At 36.1% G+C, this 20880-nt stretch overlaps 1 protein-coding gene across 1 annotated transcript; it reads left to right on the top strand.

The window, feature by feature from the left end:
• Positions 1–1440: 1440 nt before the first annotated feature.
• Positions 1441–20389, top strand: LOC149708858 (uncharacterized). The gene is made up of 4 exons (XM_089864339.1): positions 1441–1549; positions 15985–16128; positions 18110–18170; positions 19351–20389. Exons 1-4 carry the CDS (start codon positions 1456–1458, stop codon positions 19487–19489), a joined length of 438 nt encoding a protein of 145 aa, XP_089720465.1. The 5' UTR covers positions 1441–1455; the 3' UTR covers positions 19490–20389.
• Positions 20390–20880: the final 491 nt, after the last annotated feature.

The following is a 20880-nucleotide window of genomic DNA, read 5'->3' as shown; positions in this document are numbered from 1 at the left end:
CCAAAGAAATTAATTAGAAAATCTCATAAATCAAAATAAATTTGATTTTTACTGTAAACAATTCAAAGGCCACGTATCTGATAAAGATAAACAAAATTACTTTTAATAAATTAAATACTCTTAAGGATTTTTAAAAGCTGCCAGTTGAAGTTATTTGAAAGATAACCTTATCGCACCAAGTTAATAAAATAAATCAAAATAAATTTGATTGTTAGTGTAAACAATTCAGAGGCCACGTATCTGATAAAGATAAACGAAATTACTTTTAATAAATTAAATATTCTTAAGGATTTTTAAAAGCTGCCAGTTTCTCCTTTTAATTATTTGAGCCAATTACTGGCAAAATAACACAATTCCCCCAACGTTAATAAAATAACATTAAATTCAATGTAATCCCTATCATCTTATTAAACCTCGGCCTAAATCATCGGTATTTAAAATAACTTTAAACCAATCATGTATGAAAAGAGAGTGTGAAGAAATTTATTCTTCTTTTAAATTTAGAAGTAATTTTCGATGAGTTTGAGGAAAAAGTAATTTAATAAGCTTAATTAATCTTCAGTTGAAAAAAATATCTATGGCTTTAGAGAAAATTCAATGTCCAAACAGCTTGGTAAGCCTTGGTCTAAAATCTCCGGTATTTAGAAAAAAGCTTAAACCAGTCATGTAGAACAACAGTGTAAAAAAAGTTAATTATATATAATTTAAATTTAGAAGTAATTACTAATCTCCCTCAGAAAAATAAGCTTAATCCTCAATCGAAAATTTTTAAGCCCTCTGCAAAAAGATCAAATTCTAATCCCTCCCTCGTGGGGTATAAGATTCTCATTGGTTGAAACTTGTAGTTGGATATATAAGTTGATCCATTTCCCAAAAAAAAAATTCTCAGCAAACTAGTTCATCATAGACAAATTTAATTTCACCAATTTTTCCATTTTTGTCCATATGAAACAACTAGTCACAGGAAAAGTACTTTAGACATATCTTTAAAAGCCCAGCATACTTAACATAAATGTCAAGATGGCAGCAGTAAATGAAATCACACAATTTTAAATTTAAATGTCAAGATGGGAAAGAGTTTCCTTTGAAGCATGTACAACTTTCGATTTGCTCTTAAATTTTTGGAATTTTTCAACGATTCTTAAAACCCTCTCCAGATTCCTATTCAGCGATGCATTTGGAAGGGCCCTAGACACATTTTTTTCATCGAATTCACAACGCAGAGACTGCAGCTTTTTATTCAAGAGCGCGTCGACATCTTTATTTAAAGAAGCCGAAACGCGAATTTTTTTTTTCTTTAGAAATTGGATCGATTTTTATTCAATGTAAAAGTTCTACTAATATTCCATCGTTTAAATTATAGGGTTAGAGACTTGTAATTTTCAGAGTGAGTAATTTTGGTTTTAAAACGTCTATTGTGTTGTAACAGGGATAGATGCAATTTTAGAAGTAGGAATGGAGAACAGAATAATCTGGGCACGCGTCAAAGTCCCGGACCCCCTTCCACGGTACGGGGGTATGAAAGAAGAGGCGGGTAATAGCATCAGAGGTAAAAAGAAATTACGTATTTTTCGCTGTCCCCGTCAGTAACGTCATCCAAACGTAGTTTAAGTGAGCCAATAAGAATACTTAAAATTTTCGTTACTTGTTGGAGGGAGGGGCTCTATACTGGGCTATGAGTCGAACTGAAGTAAATACTAACCGTTCTCCATTCGTTCTTCTAAAATTACGTCTATCCCTGGTTGTAATAACCATATATCTGAAGACTGAAAGATGTATATACATACCGTTCTTTTCCGTGCCATCTACTGATTAAGCGAAAAAGTTTTATTTTTTAAAAGGCAGATTTACTACCCCTTTTTGACCCCATTTTGACTTTCTTTCCGACTCTTTTTTAACAATTTATTATAATAAAACAATTAATTATCGCTGATGTTATTATTATTTTGAAAAACTTGTATTTTAGTGAAATAGTAAATTTAATAGTAGTTAATAAAGCCGAGGTTTTCTTATAATAAATTAAAGCCACTAGGGGCATGGAAAAGTGTCAAGCATCTTTGTTAAACTATCGAGTTTTTCTGGCCCTAAAAGATATCGATACAATATATGTATTTTTCGCGCTTTTAAACATCGATTGTAATTATTTTTATTTTTAAAAATAATGTAGAGAATAGAAAGAATATAATGATACTATATCCCTGGGTAATATGGAGCATTGAATTTTTGTCTGAAAGAGCATTTTCACGATAAATTACTATTTTAAAACATAACGCGGTTGACCTTAATATTACTACTGTTAAATGTTTTATTATTGGCCTTGTCGGGGGTGATTGATTTATTAAAAACAGCAAAAGCTAATATGTTAAAATAGTAGAGATGAACACGTACAGATACTGAGGTTTTCCCGATAGGTAATTGGTCAAAACCGATACTTAACCATTATTGGTTAAAACTCTGTGTAATTGCACCACATTATATTTTCTTAGTTTATTTTATAATACACAGATGGGGCTTTTATATTTAAATGTTCAAAGTGTCATCTATTTATGCAAAAAATTGTCCAGGTTAGGCTTATTAGGTCAACAACATAGTTAACCTATTCAGGTTAGAAAAATGTTATTAGTTAATTGACTAAGTCATTATGTTTAATGATGGGTTCGTTTAGAAGGACGAAAGTTTGATAATATTTTCAAGTTTCATTAGATTTTTAGTCTTTAGCTAGTTGTAAAATTTGTTCGACGACACTTTATAACTGAGAGTTTGGTCAACCCTTAGATTTGGCACCATGATGTCAAAGATTTAAAATACGTACAGTACAAGGAATAATGAGAACCGAAATAAATAATAGGATCTGTGAAGTTTAAAAAAAGTTTTGATAAAAGCGTTAACAATATTTTTTTTAAATTTGAATTAATTCAGTTTGGTTTCCTGTGCCTCTTCATCAACTGTGACAAGAAATACAGGGGTACAGACTAAAACTAGATGTTTGAAAAAAGTCAGTGATATTGTATTGGAAAATACCATTAGAAATTAATATAGTAGTTTAGTAAATGAAATGACTCTTTCATTTCATTGCATCGTAGTAGAAAGCCAAAAGCCTCATGGTATTCTCAAAGCAACGCGAAATTATTTTTAAGACACTATAAAACGTTTCCTTTCAACTGCTAAATCCCCGTAATGGATGAAATACACTCTCAATTGCTTGAGTATGTTGCTAAGCTTTCCGGATAAGAGGGTGCCTAATGATCTTAAACGACTGTTAGGAGATCATTACCGCCTGCCTGGGAACTAACAAATTCGAGCAATTTATTAAAAATAACACATACTTCTGCGTGTGGACTAAAATTGCTCATCTAGGGATATTTTATTTGCTACATTATATATGCTACTAACAAATTCTCCGTGCTGTGTTACTGATAGTTGACGAAACACAGTTTTATAGAAAAGTGAATACCAACAAATTATGCTACGTGACTTGGTTTTAAATACTATTTGAGGACTTTTAGTTCTAAGTCCTTGGAAATGAGTGCAATGTGTCATAATTATTGATAAAGCTCTAACATATTTAAAGACAACGCCGCGATCACGAAAGCATACATAAAGAATTAATATAAATTACAATTTACAATTTAACACTTAGTGTGTGTAAACAAAGGCTAATTTATTTATATCTATGTAAGTAAAGCCACGTTCACACTTACATGGGAAACCGGTTCGAAGCGATTCAAAACGCTTCCAAAGTTAAGTGTGAACAAAACTGATACTCGAGAAGGTAATCACAAACGCAATTTCTTGAAGTTGATTGCTTCGTGAACCAAACTGAAAGCGGGTATGGAAATAGGAAGCTAGTTTCTAGTTTTCAGGGGGTATTTCACATGGGATGTGACTAGTATTAAGTGTATTTTCACCGGCCTTAGCAGACAGCACCAACGAAAACATAAGCGGACAGCACTAACAGAAGCGTCTTAAGGTGCGAACTGAGGTTGTTGAAATCGTTTTGAACTACCAATAAAGAGTGTTTCAAAAGTAGTTGGGCAAACGAGTTGTCAACCGACTCCTTTGCAAATGTGAACATACCTTTATAGTCCTGAGCCCAAACCGTTTTACCTCTAGATACTACAAAACACTCCAAATCGGCGGTCGGTCACCTTGAAAAATGGCGACAACAAATACAAACAATCTTTATTAAGTAAGAAAGTCGGTATTTAAACTATTTTATTAATAATTAGTATGATGGTTTGATATATGCAATAGACCATTTCATTAATTAAGTGAAGAGAAACCAACACACAGTGGGAGGCTTTGAAGGTTATTTTCGTAACGCCTATAGGCAACACCAGATGGAGCCCAAACACGGGCCAACTCAAGCGGTACTTCTTGTCGCAAGGGAAATATTAAAACTAAGATGGTGGCCTCCCCTCATGTTTGTTCGCTCCCTGAAAGAATTAATGGAATTGCATTAGAAACTTATCGGACCACCACTTTCCAAGGTAGCCGCGGGCTAAGAAATCTTTCGTGGGGAGCATCTAGTATTTAAGGTGAAGTTCCTCACAAAAAGAGTTTCAACATCATAGGTCAAGGGTTTCTATGCTCTTTGCAAAATAAACATAAAAATGATGATAGGGCCGAAATACGATGGGATCTGTGGGTATGTTTGAGTATACCACTCGTGTTTGACCGGTGTCCCCTTAATATAATTAGCATTGTCTTTCAATGTCATAATTAAATTTAAGAGGTCATCCGTAAATAAGTCTACTCATAACTTATTTAGGGTGTTCCTTAGGGAAAAATGTCCTAGAACATTTTCGACTCAGAATTTCCCATAGAATAAATTTTACTTTCGTTATGTCATATATAAGACGTTGGTGTTGTTCAGGGATTATCTGTACAGAATTTACAGGCGCTAGCAATGAACTTAAATTAGTAGTTGCAATACCTCTAATTGATAAGCAATAAATTCTAATCAGCGTTTGGCTCGAAAATAGCATCTGGTGGTTTTTTAAGCTTAAGTATTCTGTAATGTTATAGATGTAGTCATTACTCTATGATTAAGTTCTTATCTATTTAGTCTATTTCTATTATCTAATCAATCGGAGTTGTAGACCATTTGACGTAGCACCACATTAACTGTATATAAGCGAGCTCTTTAGCATAATATGACACTTCTCATCGGGCTATGTAACGGACTACACATGTGTATTTTAACGGACGTACTACACGAGTAGGATAATAAATATACCTTTATGTTGAGTTAACTATCTTTGAGTATTATTAGTAACGAACATAATAATTGGCGACGGAGGCGAGATAGTCATTTAGGCGAGATAGTCATTTAGCTATACGTATTTAAGTAACAAACGGTAGACTAAACTTACGGACTCCCTACTCGTGCGCGTAACGGAATTCAACATGGCGACATCCACCACTGGAGCGTTTGTGCAATTCGACAGTAAAATCCACACATGGACATTGTATTCAGAGCGATTGGAACAATATTTTTCTGCGAATTTGATCGAGACAACTGCCACGATGACCCAAGAAGAGAAGTCAGCCATCAACAAAAGAAAACGAGCTATTCTTTTGCGGAGACGATACTTATTCACTGATCAGAAGTCTGATTTCACCAGCACTGCCTAAAGATAAGACGTATGACGAGTTAGTAAGCGCCCTGAACAACCACTTCAATCCAGTACCAAACGAAGTGGTCGAGCGACTTAAATTCTACGCAAGATGCAGGCTCCCGAATGAATCGGTCTCCACTTTCGTATCAGAGCTGCGAAAAATGGCAGAATTTTGCAACTTCCGGGAATTGGATAACATGATAAGGGATAGAATTGTTGGAGGGATAGAAGACAAAGCTATGCAAGATCGTTTAATCGACAAAGGCTCAGCTCTCACTCTACAAGACGCCATCACCTTAATCCAAACCATGGAGTGCACAAGAAGTAACACAAGTGCATTGAAAGCTGCGAATGGTCAATCAGGAGGCATGGAGTCAGTAAACAAGATGTCAATCCTAAAGAAAAATTCCCGAAGCAGGATCAAGAGTAAACCACAAGTTCATTCGAGACAAGACACGAACCCATGTTACCGATGTCAAGCAAGTGGTCACGATCCTACAAGCTGCCCATTCAAAACCGCCAAGTGTTACGCATGTCAACGAATCGGACATATTGGCAAAGCTTGTCGCAGCGAGAATGCGAAAACGGCAAAACCTATGGAGAAACGTAAACCAAAGCAGTTCATCAGAGCCAACCTCATAATGGAAGCAGAAGATGAAACTCCCCAAGAATATGAGCTCCATCACGTCAAAGCGAGGCCAGCAAAGTTTGCAGAAACGCCACCGGAACCTTACTTAATGGACTTCAAAGTCAATAATCATCCAGTGAGATTGGAGATAGATACGGGATCAGCGCACACGATCATCTCCAAGAAAACTTACCAGCGGATTGCTCCGGAAATTCCACTTCAACCGACGAACGTTGGCCTGTACTCGTGGTCAGGTCATTCAGTTCGCATCGAAGGCGAAGTCAAATTGAAGGTCCAGTTAGGAGGAAAAACACTCGAGTTACCTCTGATGGTGGTATCTGACGAATCAAGACCGGACTTATGCGGCCGCACTTGGATATTCTCCGAGTTTAACATTATCACGAGAAAGACGGGATCAGTCAACTCTATACAAGACTGCCGTTCAGAGGAACACAATTCCACGCTTCTTCAAATACTGGATAAACACGAGAGACTGTTCGATGACGCTGTTGGTTGCCTCAAAGATGTCAAGATTCATCTTTATGTCAAACCCAACACAGTACCTCGATTTTTCAAACCTCGTTCAGTTCCCTACGCTCTGAAGGACAAGGTCGATGCCGAATTGACAAGACTGGAAAAAGCTAACATCATATCACCAATCCTATTCTCAGAGTACGCAGCACCCATTGTACCAGTCATGAAGAACAACAACAACGTGAGAATATGTGGCGATTTCAAGGTCACAGCCAACAAAGTCATCAATATCGAGAAGTACCCACTACCAAGGGCAGATGACATCTTCGCGTCCATGGCAGGTTGCAAGATCTTCACCAGACTGGACATGAAGGACGCCTACAACCAGCTGATGCTTGATGACGAATCAAAGAAACTAGTCGCAATCAACACGCCCAAAGGCCTCTACACTTACAATCGCTTGCCTTTTGGGATAGCATCAGCGTCCGCTACCTTTCAACGATATATGGAAACACTACTTGGTCAAGAGCCCGGAGTATATCCATATCAAGACGACATCCTTTTGGGAGGAAAATCAGTGAAAGATCACCTGCAGAAGCTGGACAGAGTCTTAACCATCTTCGAAGACGCTGGATTGAAATTAAGACGCGATAAATGTCTCTTCATGCAAACATCAATCGACTTTTTGGGCTATCGCCTCGATGGACAGGGACTACATCCTAAACAGGACAAACTTAAAGCTATCATGGAAGCTCCAGAGCCCAAGTCCGTAGAAGAGTTACGTTCCTTTCTTGGACTCTTCAATTATTACGCAAGATTCATTCCGGACGCCTCAACTCTTCTCGCACCACTGCACGAATTGTTGACTATACACAAAAGATGGGAATGGACCGATGAACAATCTACTGCTCTACTTAAAGCCAAAGAAACGTTAAAAGCTTCAAAGTTTCTGGTACATTACGATCCGAAGAAAGAAGTCTCTCTATCCTGTGATGCGTCACCAGTTGGTCTTGGCGCGGTCCTGTCCCACCTGATAGAAGGAAAGGAATATCCCATTTCCTTCGCATCGAGGTCCTTGGCAACTGCGGAAAGGAACTATTCGCAGATAGAACGGGAGGCCCTGGCGATCGTTTATGGAGTCACACATTTTCGCGACTATCTGATGGGAAGAAAGTTTCACATAGTCACCGACCATCAGCCTCTACTGTCACTGTTCTCCGAAAATAAACCAGTACCCGCCTTGGCTGCATCCAGAATACAACGATGGGCACTCATGCTGTCAGGATACGATTACACCATCAAATACAAGAAGGGAATACTCCACGGGAACGCAGACGCACTCAGCAGATTGCCATTACGAACCAGAGATTTTGAACCTCCAATGATGGCCGAACACGTTCTACTCATCAAAACCATCGACAACGGACCAATTAATGTCCAGAAAATGCGTGAAGGAACAATAAATGATTCTACCTTATCCAAAGTAGCGCAATATCTCAAAGATGGATGGACAACGAAGCCCATAGAAGACGAGGAACTCGCTGTGCTGTCAAAAAGACGCGAGGAAATATCCATGGAAAAAGGAATTCTGCTCATGGGCAATAGAGTCATTGTTCCGAAGAAATACCGCCCATGGATGCTGAAGGAGTTACACGAATCTCACCAAGGGATAGTCCACATGAAGAACATAGCCAGAACTACGATATGGTGGCCGAAAATTGATCGTCACATCAAAGAAACCGCTCAAAATTGCTCAAGCTGCGTAGAGAATGCATCAATGCCGCCAAAGACATTTTCACCATGGCCAAGTCCCGATGCACCCTGGACCAGAGTTCATGTCGACTATGCCGGCCCAGTTGAGAACAAATATCTCTTCATAATCGTGGATGCATATTCCAAGTGGATGGAGATAGAAATAACCTCGAACATCACTTCTGCAACGACAATCAACATCCTGCGCCAAAACATAGCAAGATACGGCATCATGCCCACCTTGATATCGGATAACGCAACGTGCTTTACCAGCGCAGAATTCAAAGAATTTACCAGTCTCAACGGGATCAATCATCTGACCATAGCGCCGCATCATCCAGAATCCAATGGACAAGCCGAAAGATCAGTACGCACAGTCAAAACGGCGTTGAAGAAGATCACGAATGGCCTCTGCGAGGAAGTCAATACTAAAGAGGAAGGCTTAAACAAATTCCAACAAGGAACCCTTCAGTCAAGAATTGCGAGATTTCTACTAAATTACCGTAGAACTCCCAAAGTTCAAGGGAAGTCGCCCGCTCTCTTGATGCTTGGACGCGAACTGCTAACAAGACTGGATTTATTCCACCCAAGAAATGCCAGACATGACGAACCTAAAGCGGAATCCCAGCACAAGTTCCCAATGGGAGACAACGTTTCCATCAGAAACTTTGGTAATGGTCCAAAGTGGATACCAGGCACGATCAGTCAGCACTTGGGCAGAATGATGTATCTCGTATTAACGGAAAAGGGGAACCTGAGGAGACATCAAAATCAAATACGCACAGCCAGTCAAGTCCAGAGCAACAATCCACAACAGGAACCAAACAACCTGGCCGATTCAGAACGGCGGAGTTCCAGCGCCGTGCCTGTCATAGCCTTTGATCTCCAAGCGTTGGACGACACGCGATCGAATCACCATCAAGCCCGACAAAGCACTATCACGGATGAGCAAATGACGACACGGCCCACGACTAACGAAGAACCATCTCTATCGAGAACAGGTCGACAACAGCCCACGACGCCTACCCATGAAAACAACAACGAGATGAAAGATACCAGAACCAGGAAATCTACCCGAATAAGAAAAGAACCTGATAGACTAAATTATTATGGAATAGAATAACTTATTAACTTATTAATTTTAATTTTAAATTAGTAATGTCTTATAATGACGATTTTAAATTACATGTAACAAAACCAAAAGAAATTTAAGGGAGATGTAATGTTATAGATGTAGTCATTACTCTATGATTAAGTTCTTATCTATTTAGTCTATTTCTATTATCTAATCAATCGGAGTTGTAGACCATTTGACGTAGCACCACATTAACTGTATATAAGCGAGCTCTTTAGCATAATATGACACTTCTCATCGGGCTATGTAACGGACTACACATGTGTATTTTAACGGACGTACTACACGAGTAGGATAATAAATATACCTTTATGTTGAGTTAACTATCTTTGAGTATTATTAGTAACGAACATAATATATTCTCATGTAGTATAAACTTTTCTAAAACCCAAGCGTATAGTTTTGAGGACTAACTTAGAATTACTTATATCTCTAGTATTTCTTTTAAATGTAATACACATTATCCATGGTTAACACCAATGTGTTTGAAGCAGTAGAGTGGCCGGTGCGTGTGTCAGATACCAGTCTTGTCAGTTACGTTGAAAACGTTGATACTGGAATTTTGTTATTATGCGTAAACATACCTTCCCAATAAAAAGTTGAAATAAAAGTTCACGCTTTTTTAGAAATGAACCTCGAGTAATCTACAAAAAAACTTTGTTCTTCAGACGAATGTTCCAATAGATAAAAAATGGACGGTAGAAAACAAAGGCGTAATGGTTTGAAAAGGGATAAATGTTGCTAGGTGGGCAGTACATGCCTACTTCTATTTCCAAGAAATATCTGGATAAAAATGGAGCAAGGTGGTTATTTCTTTTCTTTGAAAGTGGCGCGTACGTAATCATACAGTACGTAAGCGAGAAAACATCTGCGGTTTCGATCGGGTTTCGTGCGTAACGCCTTACTGGCACGCATCCGTAACCGTCTGACGCACAACAGGTTGGCGATTTCCACCGAGCTTCTCGAGCAAAAACGTTGCTGTTGCGGCTAAAGAACCTTTCAAAGAAACAAACCCGGTGCTTTTTTACCTGCGCTTTTGTCGGTAAAAAATTGTACTCTGGTGAAACAATGAGAGAAAGCTTAGGAAGAATATAAAAAAAGTCTTGTGGAGTAAACATTTAATGCTAAAAAAATGCTGACAGAGATTGAGTACCACCATGATTTATTTTCCTACTTACATCTCAACAAAATAAATATGCTATTTCGTTTTTGATGTACTCAGTTTTTGCCTAAACTCAAGGATTAACTTATGGTGATGAAATTATGAAACATACTCTAAAAATGCTGAAAATAATTGCCTATTTTTAATGATGAAGATATTAAGGATTTTAAATTTACGTGGAACGTTATCGTTTTCTCTAAATGAACATTAAGTTAAGGTATATGCTAGATTTTTACCTCTCCGAGTGACGATGAAGTTGGAGAGGTATTACAATGGACGTGTCTGTCAACGCGTTCGCAAATCGGGGCAAACCTAAATCTGTTCGCAAATGTGTTCGCAGAAAGGCATTTTTGGCTTCTACTAGCTCCCATCGTTGGGATTAAGAAGTGCGTGAAGATCGGCTAGGGTCACGAGAAACGTCTAGGCTCCCAGTGGCAAGGTTTCCACCAAAGGTTCAGGCAAATTGCGGGTTTTCTTAACATAACCTGAATCAATCGCCTTATATCCCCTAAATTTCCGAAAAAATGTTAAAGAGGCATACGCTTGAATTCAAACATCAATAGAAGCTACGTTTAAAATGATTTTAGGAGTAAAGTTTCTTAAAACGACTTAACTAGAATTAAGGTAAATTAAAGACGATTGAAATAATTAATATAAATTATATTTATTCAATTATTTAAGAAAAAGCCCTTAATTGCGTCTCGACTCGGAGAGGTTTGTTATGGTTTCCCAACTTGTTTCTTTTTTGTTCGAAAAAGTATAAAAAGGGATGAATATTTCAAAAGAAAGATTTCAGAAATTTTTTTCATACTTGTAGGCATGATGCGCTATCACGCATTTATTTACTTTTTATTGTACTGAACGTGCTTATCGACCAAAGCTGTTGTAGGTGCAACTTGGGTCAGATTAAAAACTACCGAGGAAGCTTGATTGTTGATGGCATTCCTCTTTTGTTACATTGCCTGATTGCATTCAACCATGAGCTAATTCCAAAAAAGAAAGAAATAAGGAATGCTAATTATCTTTGGTTGGAAAAATAAAAGTTCCTTTTCAAAGCACTATATAAAAAATAAGAACCATTTCAGTAAATAGTTTCGAAGGAAATGGTTAGAATGTTTAAAAGGGAACTTTCCTTTCGATTTTTAGGTTTATGGCCAAATGGCACAGCATAGCATTTTTGAAAATTTTAATTCATATTTTTAAAAAGTCTGAAATAACTAATTTAACGAATACGGATTGATAAAAAGGGAAACAAATAGCATTCTAAGGTATTAAAAATTCTACTTGAACCAAATTAGTTATTAGATGAAACTTTTAGTTTTTGGAAAAGCCTTATATATAATGTGATAGCACAGAGGAAATCAATGTGGATTTCGAATTTTTGACTGCAAGCCATTAACAATTTTGGGAAATCGACCTTTTGGGTCTGGGCTCTAGTCGTAAAGTGGTTTAATTAAGGTTTACTTAGTAAATTCGAAGATGAGTTTTTTAGTATTTACAAATACAAAATAGGGAAAGGGACGATAAGGGCCCCACAGGTAGCTACGGGTTAAAGTTTGACAAAAACCTATGACGTTAAAATAGCTATTTCTTTCATATGCTGGAGTAAACATTTTTAAATAGTTACAATAAAAATAAAAAGAAGTTTTTTACAGATTATAAATTTTGGTTAAAAGTCTTAAAATATTCAACAATAATAGTGGGCAGATAGATTTTTCCCAATCCGCCACCATCAGAAAACGGTCAGAAATAAGAAAACCTTAGTAATAGAATGACGTTCATGCATTTCAACCGATTTTACATTTGGTTATATATAGATTAATGATTCATTATAAACTATAGATGGAGTTTATGGTTTATAAAATAAATACACCGTCATCCATTGAAATACCGGCCAGAAGAATAACCAAGACATCCAACCAAGACGAGATAGTGTCCATACATTTTTAAGGTTAATCGGGTAATGGCGGGCCTTTTGTTGATCTAAGACTAAGCATAATGGTGTAAACCGCATTAAACCAATTTTTAATGTTAGATCCACGTATCTTGCACGCAAATTTCCCGTTAAGTAGAATCCGGGGCTTATTTAAACGTGACCTTTAGATAGACATCCTATCCTATAGATTGACCATATAGGTCAGCCTTTATTTGAAGTAGGGGCCACTCGACGCAATTATTTCTTTTTATTTTCGATGTAGCGTAATTCTTTGCGTATTGATTTTTGACGATCGTATATACTCGATAAACGGTTTCCTCTTTTGTAACTGCGCCTCGTCGTCTCCATTTCACCATTGCCTTTATATTGTCGTTTTTAACGATTCTGAAACTGCATTAATATATTTACCCATTTTAACGTAAATGTAATGTGAACTCTGCCATTTTAAAATCACGGTCACTCTATTTTTGTTTCACAATTTCAAAATAATATTATTTTCATGTTCTCTTCCTTATATTTTTTATCGCAACAATTAATCTGTTTTGGTTTATTCATTGCTGGACCAAAAACTATGCCATACCAGTAGTTTATTATCTAGGGAGTTGCAATGCTTTTTACTGTGATCGGCGTTGGAGATGATAATTTTACGAAAGCTCCATTTTTTTTAGTTTAAATTGCTTGAAACCGTTTTTCCTTTCTTAAGTTACCAGATTAAGAGATTAGTTTGGTGAAAAACTCTTAAAGGGTGCTTACGTCATCAAAAATATAACCCATCATAATTCGAATTTAAAAAAAAAACATTCACACCGTTTTTACCAGAACATGTGTCCCCCATTCTCCTTATACTCTTTCTAAAACTAACGACGCTCATTTTAGCTGGTGGAACTTTTTAATTTTTTATTTCGGCAGACAGGAATCGAAAATTCCGCATAACACGCTGCTGTTGCAGCCGTAAAAAAATTAATCGCAAATTCCGAGCTGGGAGAGGTTTTTAATGTTAACTTCGGTGGTTGTTATGAAGTTCTGGTCATACTATTTAGTGATATATTAGCAATATACAGGTTCAAAGTTTTCCCTTCTTTTAGCAATGGTTTCAAATTTGAAATTTGGTTTTTTTTTTGCGTCTAAACATTACAGTGGGAAAAGGTCGAGCGACCACATGTTTTATTGATCAATAGAGAATGCGAGTCTACGAAATTCAATTAAGAGCATTCCTAAACTTTTAGCTTTATGTCGCTCTACTATAATAAAAATATAGTAAAGTTCCAGGTTATATAACTATTTTCGAGGATATTTTTAGTTTTGTCTTTTCAACTACGTATTAGTCTAGCCGACCATCACTTAAAAACTTAGTTTTTGACTGATTGTACGGTCTTAAGAACGCCTCGGTTTTTTTTCAGACTGGCGCTCCATCAATCCAATTACTGCACTTATTTCTACAATATATGAACGTTTTTTCTACGGTTTCCTTGTCTTTCCCGTCTAAACTTTTCGTAATATAAAGATTAAACAGATATTTGTGTGTTATCTAGTGCTAGTAAAAATCTCGTTGCGGCAAATATAACTGGAACTAGAAAAAAAAACAATCGTTAAGCCTTGTTTTATGTTTAAAGGGTTTATACGAAACGTCGAAATAGGATTAATGTAAGAACGTTGCAGCTTAGCTATAGCCTCTGGTACCTTCCTAGCATAGGCCTACTTCATTGTGAGATATCGTCTGCTTATTCTGGCTCCACCCAGAAAATATGTATAACGCGACTTCTATTGGTAGAAACATTAATTATTATCTCTATTTTCAAGAATTAAAATAATTGATTTAAAAAATTATGTCCACGGAAGGAAATGAAAGCGAACAACAATGCGATACAGTCCAGTTCATTTAAATTTAAACAGTCGGTTCTAGGACTAAAACCTCACTTAATAATATCTTTAACAAACACAGGAACTCACTGGAAGTAACTTGTAATTGATATATCTTTCGATAGTAGTTGCTTAAGGTATGTGATTTTCTCTTGCCAAGTACTAAAATAATTGCCTTGCCTTTTACCGTATCCATCTTAAAGCTAAAATTATATGTAGATAAGGCCGATAGATGGCAAGCGCGTGTTTTTGAAATGATGAGCCACTTCCTTCAAAACCTAAAATGTAGTCGAGGACGGATACGGAATTAGCTACGTTCGACGTTCTTCGTACATTCATCCGTTTTTGATAGTGTTTCGCTGTCAGTGAATACACGAGGCTTGAAAAAAGTGTTTAGAAAAGAATGAAAGTTCCCGTTTTAATTAATATAATTAGTTCACCAGCACTTGGGACCGTTCTAAACCTTACTAATACATCGTATTACCCAGAGTGTTCTTAATAACCCTAATTTGTTCGCGATATATGGGGAAAACGGTTCCCTAGAACGTTTTCATCCACGTAGCCCTCTTGTGTACTGTCTAACCTGTCTCTCTGCTTCACTGAAATGCACCCCTGCCTTGCAGGGCTTGGACTCTGTAAAAACCGCTCCTGAAATATTGCCTGCTTTGCATGACAAAAATAAGGTTGAATATGAAGTTCCTTTTCACTAATAAGGTTATCTGGAACATATTTATCGTCGGATTTAATAGACACCACTCATCAAAGACTTACTTTTAAAAAGTAAATGTCAAGTTGTTTTATGCTGCAGTGGTAGTTTAGAGTTAAAATTTCGACTACAACGTTAATCATTAATCATTAATCATTAAAACGTTTCTTTCTCGTTAATAAAGATATCCATTCTTAGTAAGGTACATGCCAGAAAGGGTGTGATTCCTTTTGTCGCCTTGCTATTTATAGAATTTTAGACAAGATAAAAAAGTATAAAGAAAATAGGCCATTTTTTTATCTAATAGACTAGATAATACAAAAGTGTAATAATATTTAAATGTGAAATAATTGGGTATGTCTTGAAAATTATATTAATCTACGAATAAAGAAATTTATATTGTGTACAGTTCTGTACATTTAAAACTAGTTTTTAATAGTAGTTTTTAGTATAATTTCAAAATATTTACACTGAGACATATTTCTTGCAATATTCAATAAAAAAAATTAATTATTCCGTTACACCTTGAGTCAATTTACGTGAATATAAAATTCGATTACATTTTCAAACATTTATGTGGGCTTATTCCTACAACACTTAACGGAAGAATTCATTTTGGTAACATCTGGAAATAATACAAAAATAATGAATTATAAATCAACCATTATTGTTTCCCTCATTCGTGATACTAATACGTAAATTTTTAACAGGTTTTTCAAGTTTAAACCGGAAAATAACAACATCAAGAATCATGAACACATTGGCAGCTGCTGTGTTCCTAGGACTCATTCTTCTTGCAGACATTGTGATTGGCTTGCCCTACGGAGCTCCGCAAGAAACGGGAATGACGCAAGGTAATAAGAAAACCTCTTTTGAACCAGGAAACATGGTTCTCTACTTAATTAGTGTAGGGGTCGCTTTCCCTTTGAGAGCTTCATATGGCTATTCTCACACCTAATTACTTTTTTTTCCGTTTGATGGCAGTTTATGCGTATTTAGTACGTAGTATTTTAATATTCACTTTTTGTTACTCCCTAAAATGTTTAACCTTAAAATAATAGTTTAAAATAGCGAATAGTTTGCCCTTGGCATTTCCCCATGAACAACCAATGAAAGGCTTGGCTGCGTTCGGCAACGCTCACCAAGCAAAACAGCGGATTTTGGAAAACTTTTACCGGTGAGCTATGTCGTCATAAGTACGTCATAGCTTTGCTGAACGCTTTTCCCCAGCCATCGATGATTTAGAAATTATGGTAGCGCAATAAAACTTGTATGAATACGTATTTAAAGAGATAAATAAGAACAACTTCAATAATCAAAATTAGAAAGTCTAACAGCAAGAGCTATTTGTAATAATTTCTCCATTTTTTGCCAACCTGACAACTACGCGTTTTACGTCACCCAATCCAAAAAACCGACTATTTTCTTGGTGACTGCGCTGGCTCAGCGCTGAGCAGCGCGACGTCAAAATCTAAAAACAAAACCTCGTTCAGTAGGTCACAGCTAACAGCAGACTCAGTGCTGAGCTCTGCTGAACCGCTGCAGTCATCCATCGAACTAAACTGATACCCCACTACGTCACGCAAAAACCATGCCCTCCCACAAAATTTAAAATCCATAGACGTTGAATGTTCAGTTTTAGCTTGAGAGTTTGCTTAATTAATGTATCATTCTATTAAAAATACTTTGGTATCGATTTTAAGGGACTACAAGGTATTTTTTAAAAAAGGAAAAAAAACCAAGTTTTAAATTTCCATCTCTGTAGTCGTTTAATAAGAAGAAAGGGTTCCAAACTAAAAAAATCTATAATCCTTCCACTGTGACGAATAGGGTAAAAAAATTAACAAAGAAATTCCATAAAAAAATGACATCAGTACGGTTGTCTTAGTTCATCTAACTCTCCGAGCCGCTTGTTACTTTTTTAGACTGTCATTCAAAATTTTCGACATCTCTATCACCACCTACAATTCGATCAATCTTCCATTTCATTTTAAAAATGGAAATATGCTTTTAAAATCCATTAGCAATTTTATTAGTTTGAAACTGGCTATTGAGTGACGTAATTTCTTGAAACGCTGTCATAGACTTAATACAAGGTGGGTCAGATCAGACGAGCACTTAATTTGAGTACTATGTCGATGTATACTCGTGAAAACAGACCAGCGTTCGAATTCAGAAAACCTAGACCCAAAAAACTCACGGGTTTTTTTGGGTTTTACGCACCAGAAAAACTCTACAAAAAAACCACTTAATAAAACCCACCACTAAAATCTTCAATTTTGATGAAATTAAATGCTAAAATAATTTTATTTTAAAGATAGTTCAAGTTATATATTTTTTCAACTAGAACAGTAGTATTTCTTATTTTTATAAAATATTTTTAGAAATTTTATTATTAAGCAGTGAGTCTTGAATGAGGATTTACGCAACTGATAAATATAATGAAAGCCAATAAAACCCGGTTTTTTTAGCCCTGAATCAGACCCACCTTTCTTAATACTAGCTTTATCCGCAGTATGATACTCGGTGTCAATGATCTGGCATTTATCATACCGATTATTTTTCGGTCGGCAGTACAGCAAAATTTTACTGAAAATTAAGTTAGTATATGAGTTGCAAAATGTCGAACTGATATTTTGAATTAATTCTCGAACAAGCTTTAACATTACAAAGGGTCATACGTTTGGAACATCTAAACTTACATTAATATAAAAAGAATAACTTAGTGTGAATTTGGGTTTCTTCAAAAATTTACAATTTTATACAGTCTTGCGTGTTTAAAAAATATTAAAAAATAAACATAACTGAAGATATTATTGTTTCACCGTATTACAGCGGAAGAACCCGGAGATGACTATAACCATAAACTGGAAAATCTTTTAATGGAAGCGGATAAGTAAGTTGCAAACTTTTAATATCTTGGTATTCAAGAGCTTTCATTTTTTTCTGAATTCATTTGAGTAATTTCAACATGTGAAATTAATCTTCATAAATTTTTCCAATTGAAATATTTGTCTGCGTTACGTTTCGGGAAAATACTTTTCTTAGAAGTTCTTTTCGTGGTGCAATCGATTTCCTTTGGCTGTTTATGCCGATTTATCTAGAAATTTTGCAATTTGAATTTTGGCATATTCAGTCTGAGTGCCCTAGGAAAATTTAAACAGCAGGATATCACAATAAACAATTCTCTTCATATGTAGTTGAAAGACTTATGTCTGTAAAAAAACAAAGGCAGATAAATATAATAGAAAGTGGGGCAGTATGGAGATCGCGGGCGATGTTTGATTGACGTGGCCTCTGTGCCAACGAAATAAATATTTACTAAGGGAAAGCTCAAACATCAATATTAGGCGAAACACATTTTGCATGTTTGAACTACGAAATCAACGATTTACCAAAACCAAAAACATTTTGAATATCGGAATGTCTAAATAGCTGAACTATTTCGTCAGAGCTGATTGGTCGACTAAATAACATAGAGAAAACACTAGACTTTCTGGCATACCCCAGCGCATCACTTCCTGCTATTTATTTTCGTCTTTGGTAAAATCAGAAGTGAGATGAGACCAGAAGTACTGAGCTAACCAAATTCTTCACTCGGCGAAAGTGAATATTCTTGATAACACAAGAACGATTGACCCTCTAGTAGCGGTTTCTGAATTTTCCCTCCAAAACGTGAGACGCTCGCGGTGGTAGACGGCCGAACTAGATTCAAGGAGCCTCGTCCGTGTTCGGCCGCTTTAGGTTGAGGGGAAGGGGATAGGAAATGTTTTTGGAACTCGACCAATTTTTTTCTCAGTAGTGTAGGCGCATGGGAAGCGGCATAAAATCCTCAAATTTGTTCACTAGTGCCAGGATCTACTATCAATGCTAGAGCCCTTCACTTCTAGTCTCATCTCACTTCTGGTAAAATTAAGCGAATGGGAACCAATATAGATTTCATGAAGTCGAGGGCAGTGCCTACAATGTGCAATTAACAGTGCAATTTTATTTTGTTATAGAAGAACAGAACGATACAATATATGCAAATTACATTTTTCGTATGTAAATTAAATGTAATAATATTTTGTTTAAAGGAGAAGCTGTGTTCGAAGAGGTGGTAGCTGCGACAACCGACCTAACGACTGCTGTTACAACTCGGCATGTCGCTGCAACCTATGGGGAACAAACTGCAGGTGTCAACGGGCCGGTCTTTTCCAATCTTGGGGGAAATGAAAAAACTACATTGAACTAAAAGAGTAAACGAACAACCGACTTGACCTTATGTAAAATTAACTATATATCCATGAAAGTTCTACATTACTTGTCATAGAAAAACAAAACTGTACGTTGTATCAGACACGATAATGTCCTTTGAATCCCTTAACCTAAAATTACAAAAACGTATTCCTAAACAAACACACTATAGCTCTTCTTCCACAAAAATTTTCTTAACTTAAAACATAAACCGGGGATATATTTTCATTACGAGGTCTAATTATAGTTTAGAGTAAATGTTGCTCCGAGTAACGTTTATTTAATTTTTCGGCCCAATAAAGTGAACAAAATGCACTCGCGTAATATCTCACCAGCATCAACAACAACAAAAAACAATATAAGACACTTTGTAGAGTATATAACATTTTTGGAGCAAATTAACGACTGATAAATATGGTAACATGTAACGGGAAAACAAAAAACAACGGATGCATTTTTTCGGGGTATATTTTAAGTTAAATAAAATCAGTTAAATGTAAACACGTTAAAAGAAGCTCTCGTTAGATTAAGAGCCCATGGAGTTTAGTGAAAATGCGTAAGCTATTAATTAAACAGAAATTTATTTACAAATTACGATTGTTTTTGTAGATAGGTAAATCGGTTGTTATTGGAATATATTTTTTGTATATTTTAATTTTATCAGTACTAGTAAGACAAATTTTGTAAAAATAACTTCGCCAAACATATTTAGATTTCAGAGAAAAAAAAGTTGTATAAAATGTTGGTCAGTCTCAAAAATAATAATTCTTACGTTATTGATGAAAAAATACGAAAGCGACTTGCTGTATGCAAAAATGAATCGTTGAAAGGTCATTTTTCTTTGATGTTGTTTGTAGAAATAAAGCAGTTGTTTCCGGCTTTAATTTGCATAATGTTACCTACATATTGAAATCAAGCTTATAGTTTTATATTTTTCAGGGTTAGTTTGTATATTCAGGGATAGATTTAATTTTAGAAGTAGGAATGGAGAACAGAGTAATCTGGGCGCGTGTCAAAGTACCGGACCCTACCTCCCTCCTAACGAGTAGGAGGGAGAGGCTATGAGTCGGACTGAAGTAAATACTAACCGTTCTCCATTCCTGCTTCTAAAATTACATCTATCCCTGTACAAATGTATATCTGAAAGTGTATCAGTTCCATTGGGTAAGGAAAATGTAAGTTTGTCCTACACACTGCCCTCAAACATTACTGGAATCAGAATTGAAAATAGAGCTAGTTATTATCTGTCCATTGTCCACGTCATTTTATATTTACCCATCCTCTAAAAATATCCACAGAACTTGGATGTTAAATCGTATTATATCCACAACTTTGTTTATAAATAATCAGTTATCCACCAATTTGTGGAT

Source organism: Phalangium opilio, unplaced genomic scaffold (assembly GCF_054372755.1).
Source record: "Phalangium opilio isolate 3A_F unplaced genomic scaffold, DU_Popi_V2 ptg000013l_1, whole genome shotgun sequence".
Lineage (NCBI taxonomy): Eukaryota > Metazoa > Arthropoda > Arachnida > Opiliones > Phalangiidae > Phalangium > Phalangium opilio.
Note: the sequence above shows the minus strand (reverse complement) of the source record. Positions and strands in the feature narration are given on the sequence as shown.

What these genes read in the sequence shown, in the direction of transcription:
- LOC149708858 (XM_089864339.1), top strand. Translation starts at nt 1,456, where the DNA reads ATGGAGAACAGAATAATCTGGGCACGCGTCAAAGTCCCGGACCCCCTT. An exon ending in GGCGGGTAATAGCATCAGAG is followed by an intron (nt 1,550 to 15,984) that starts GTAAAAAGAAAT and finishes AATTTTTAACAG; the next exon opens with GTTTTTCAAGTTTAAACCGG. An exon ending in CTTTTAATGGAAGCGGATAA is followed by an intron (nt 18,171 to 19,350) that starts GTAAGTTGCAAA and finishes TTTTGTTTAAAG; the next exon opens with GAGAAGCTGTGTTCGAAGAG.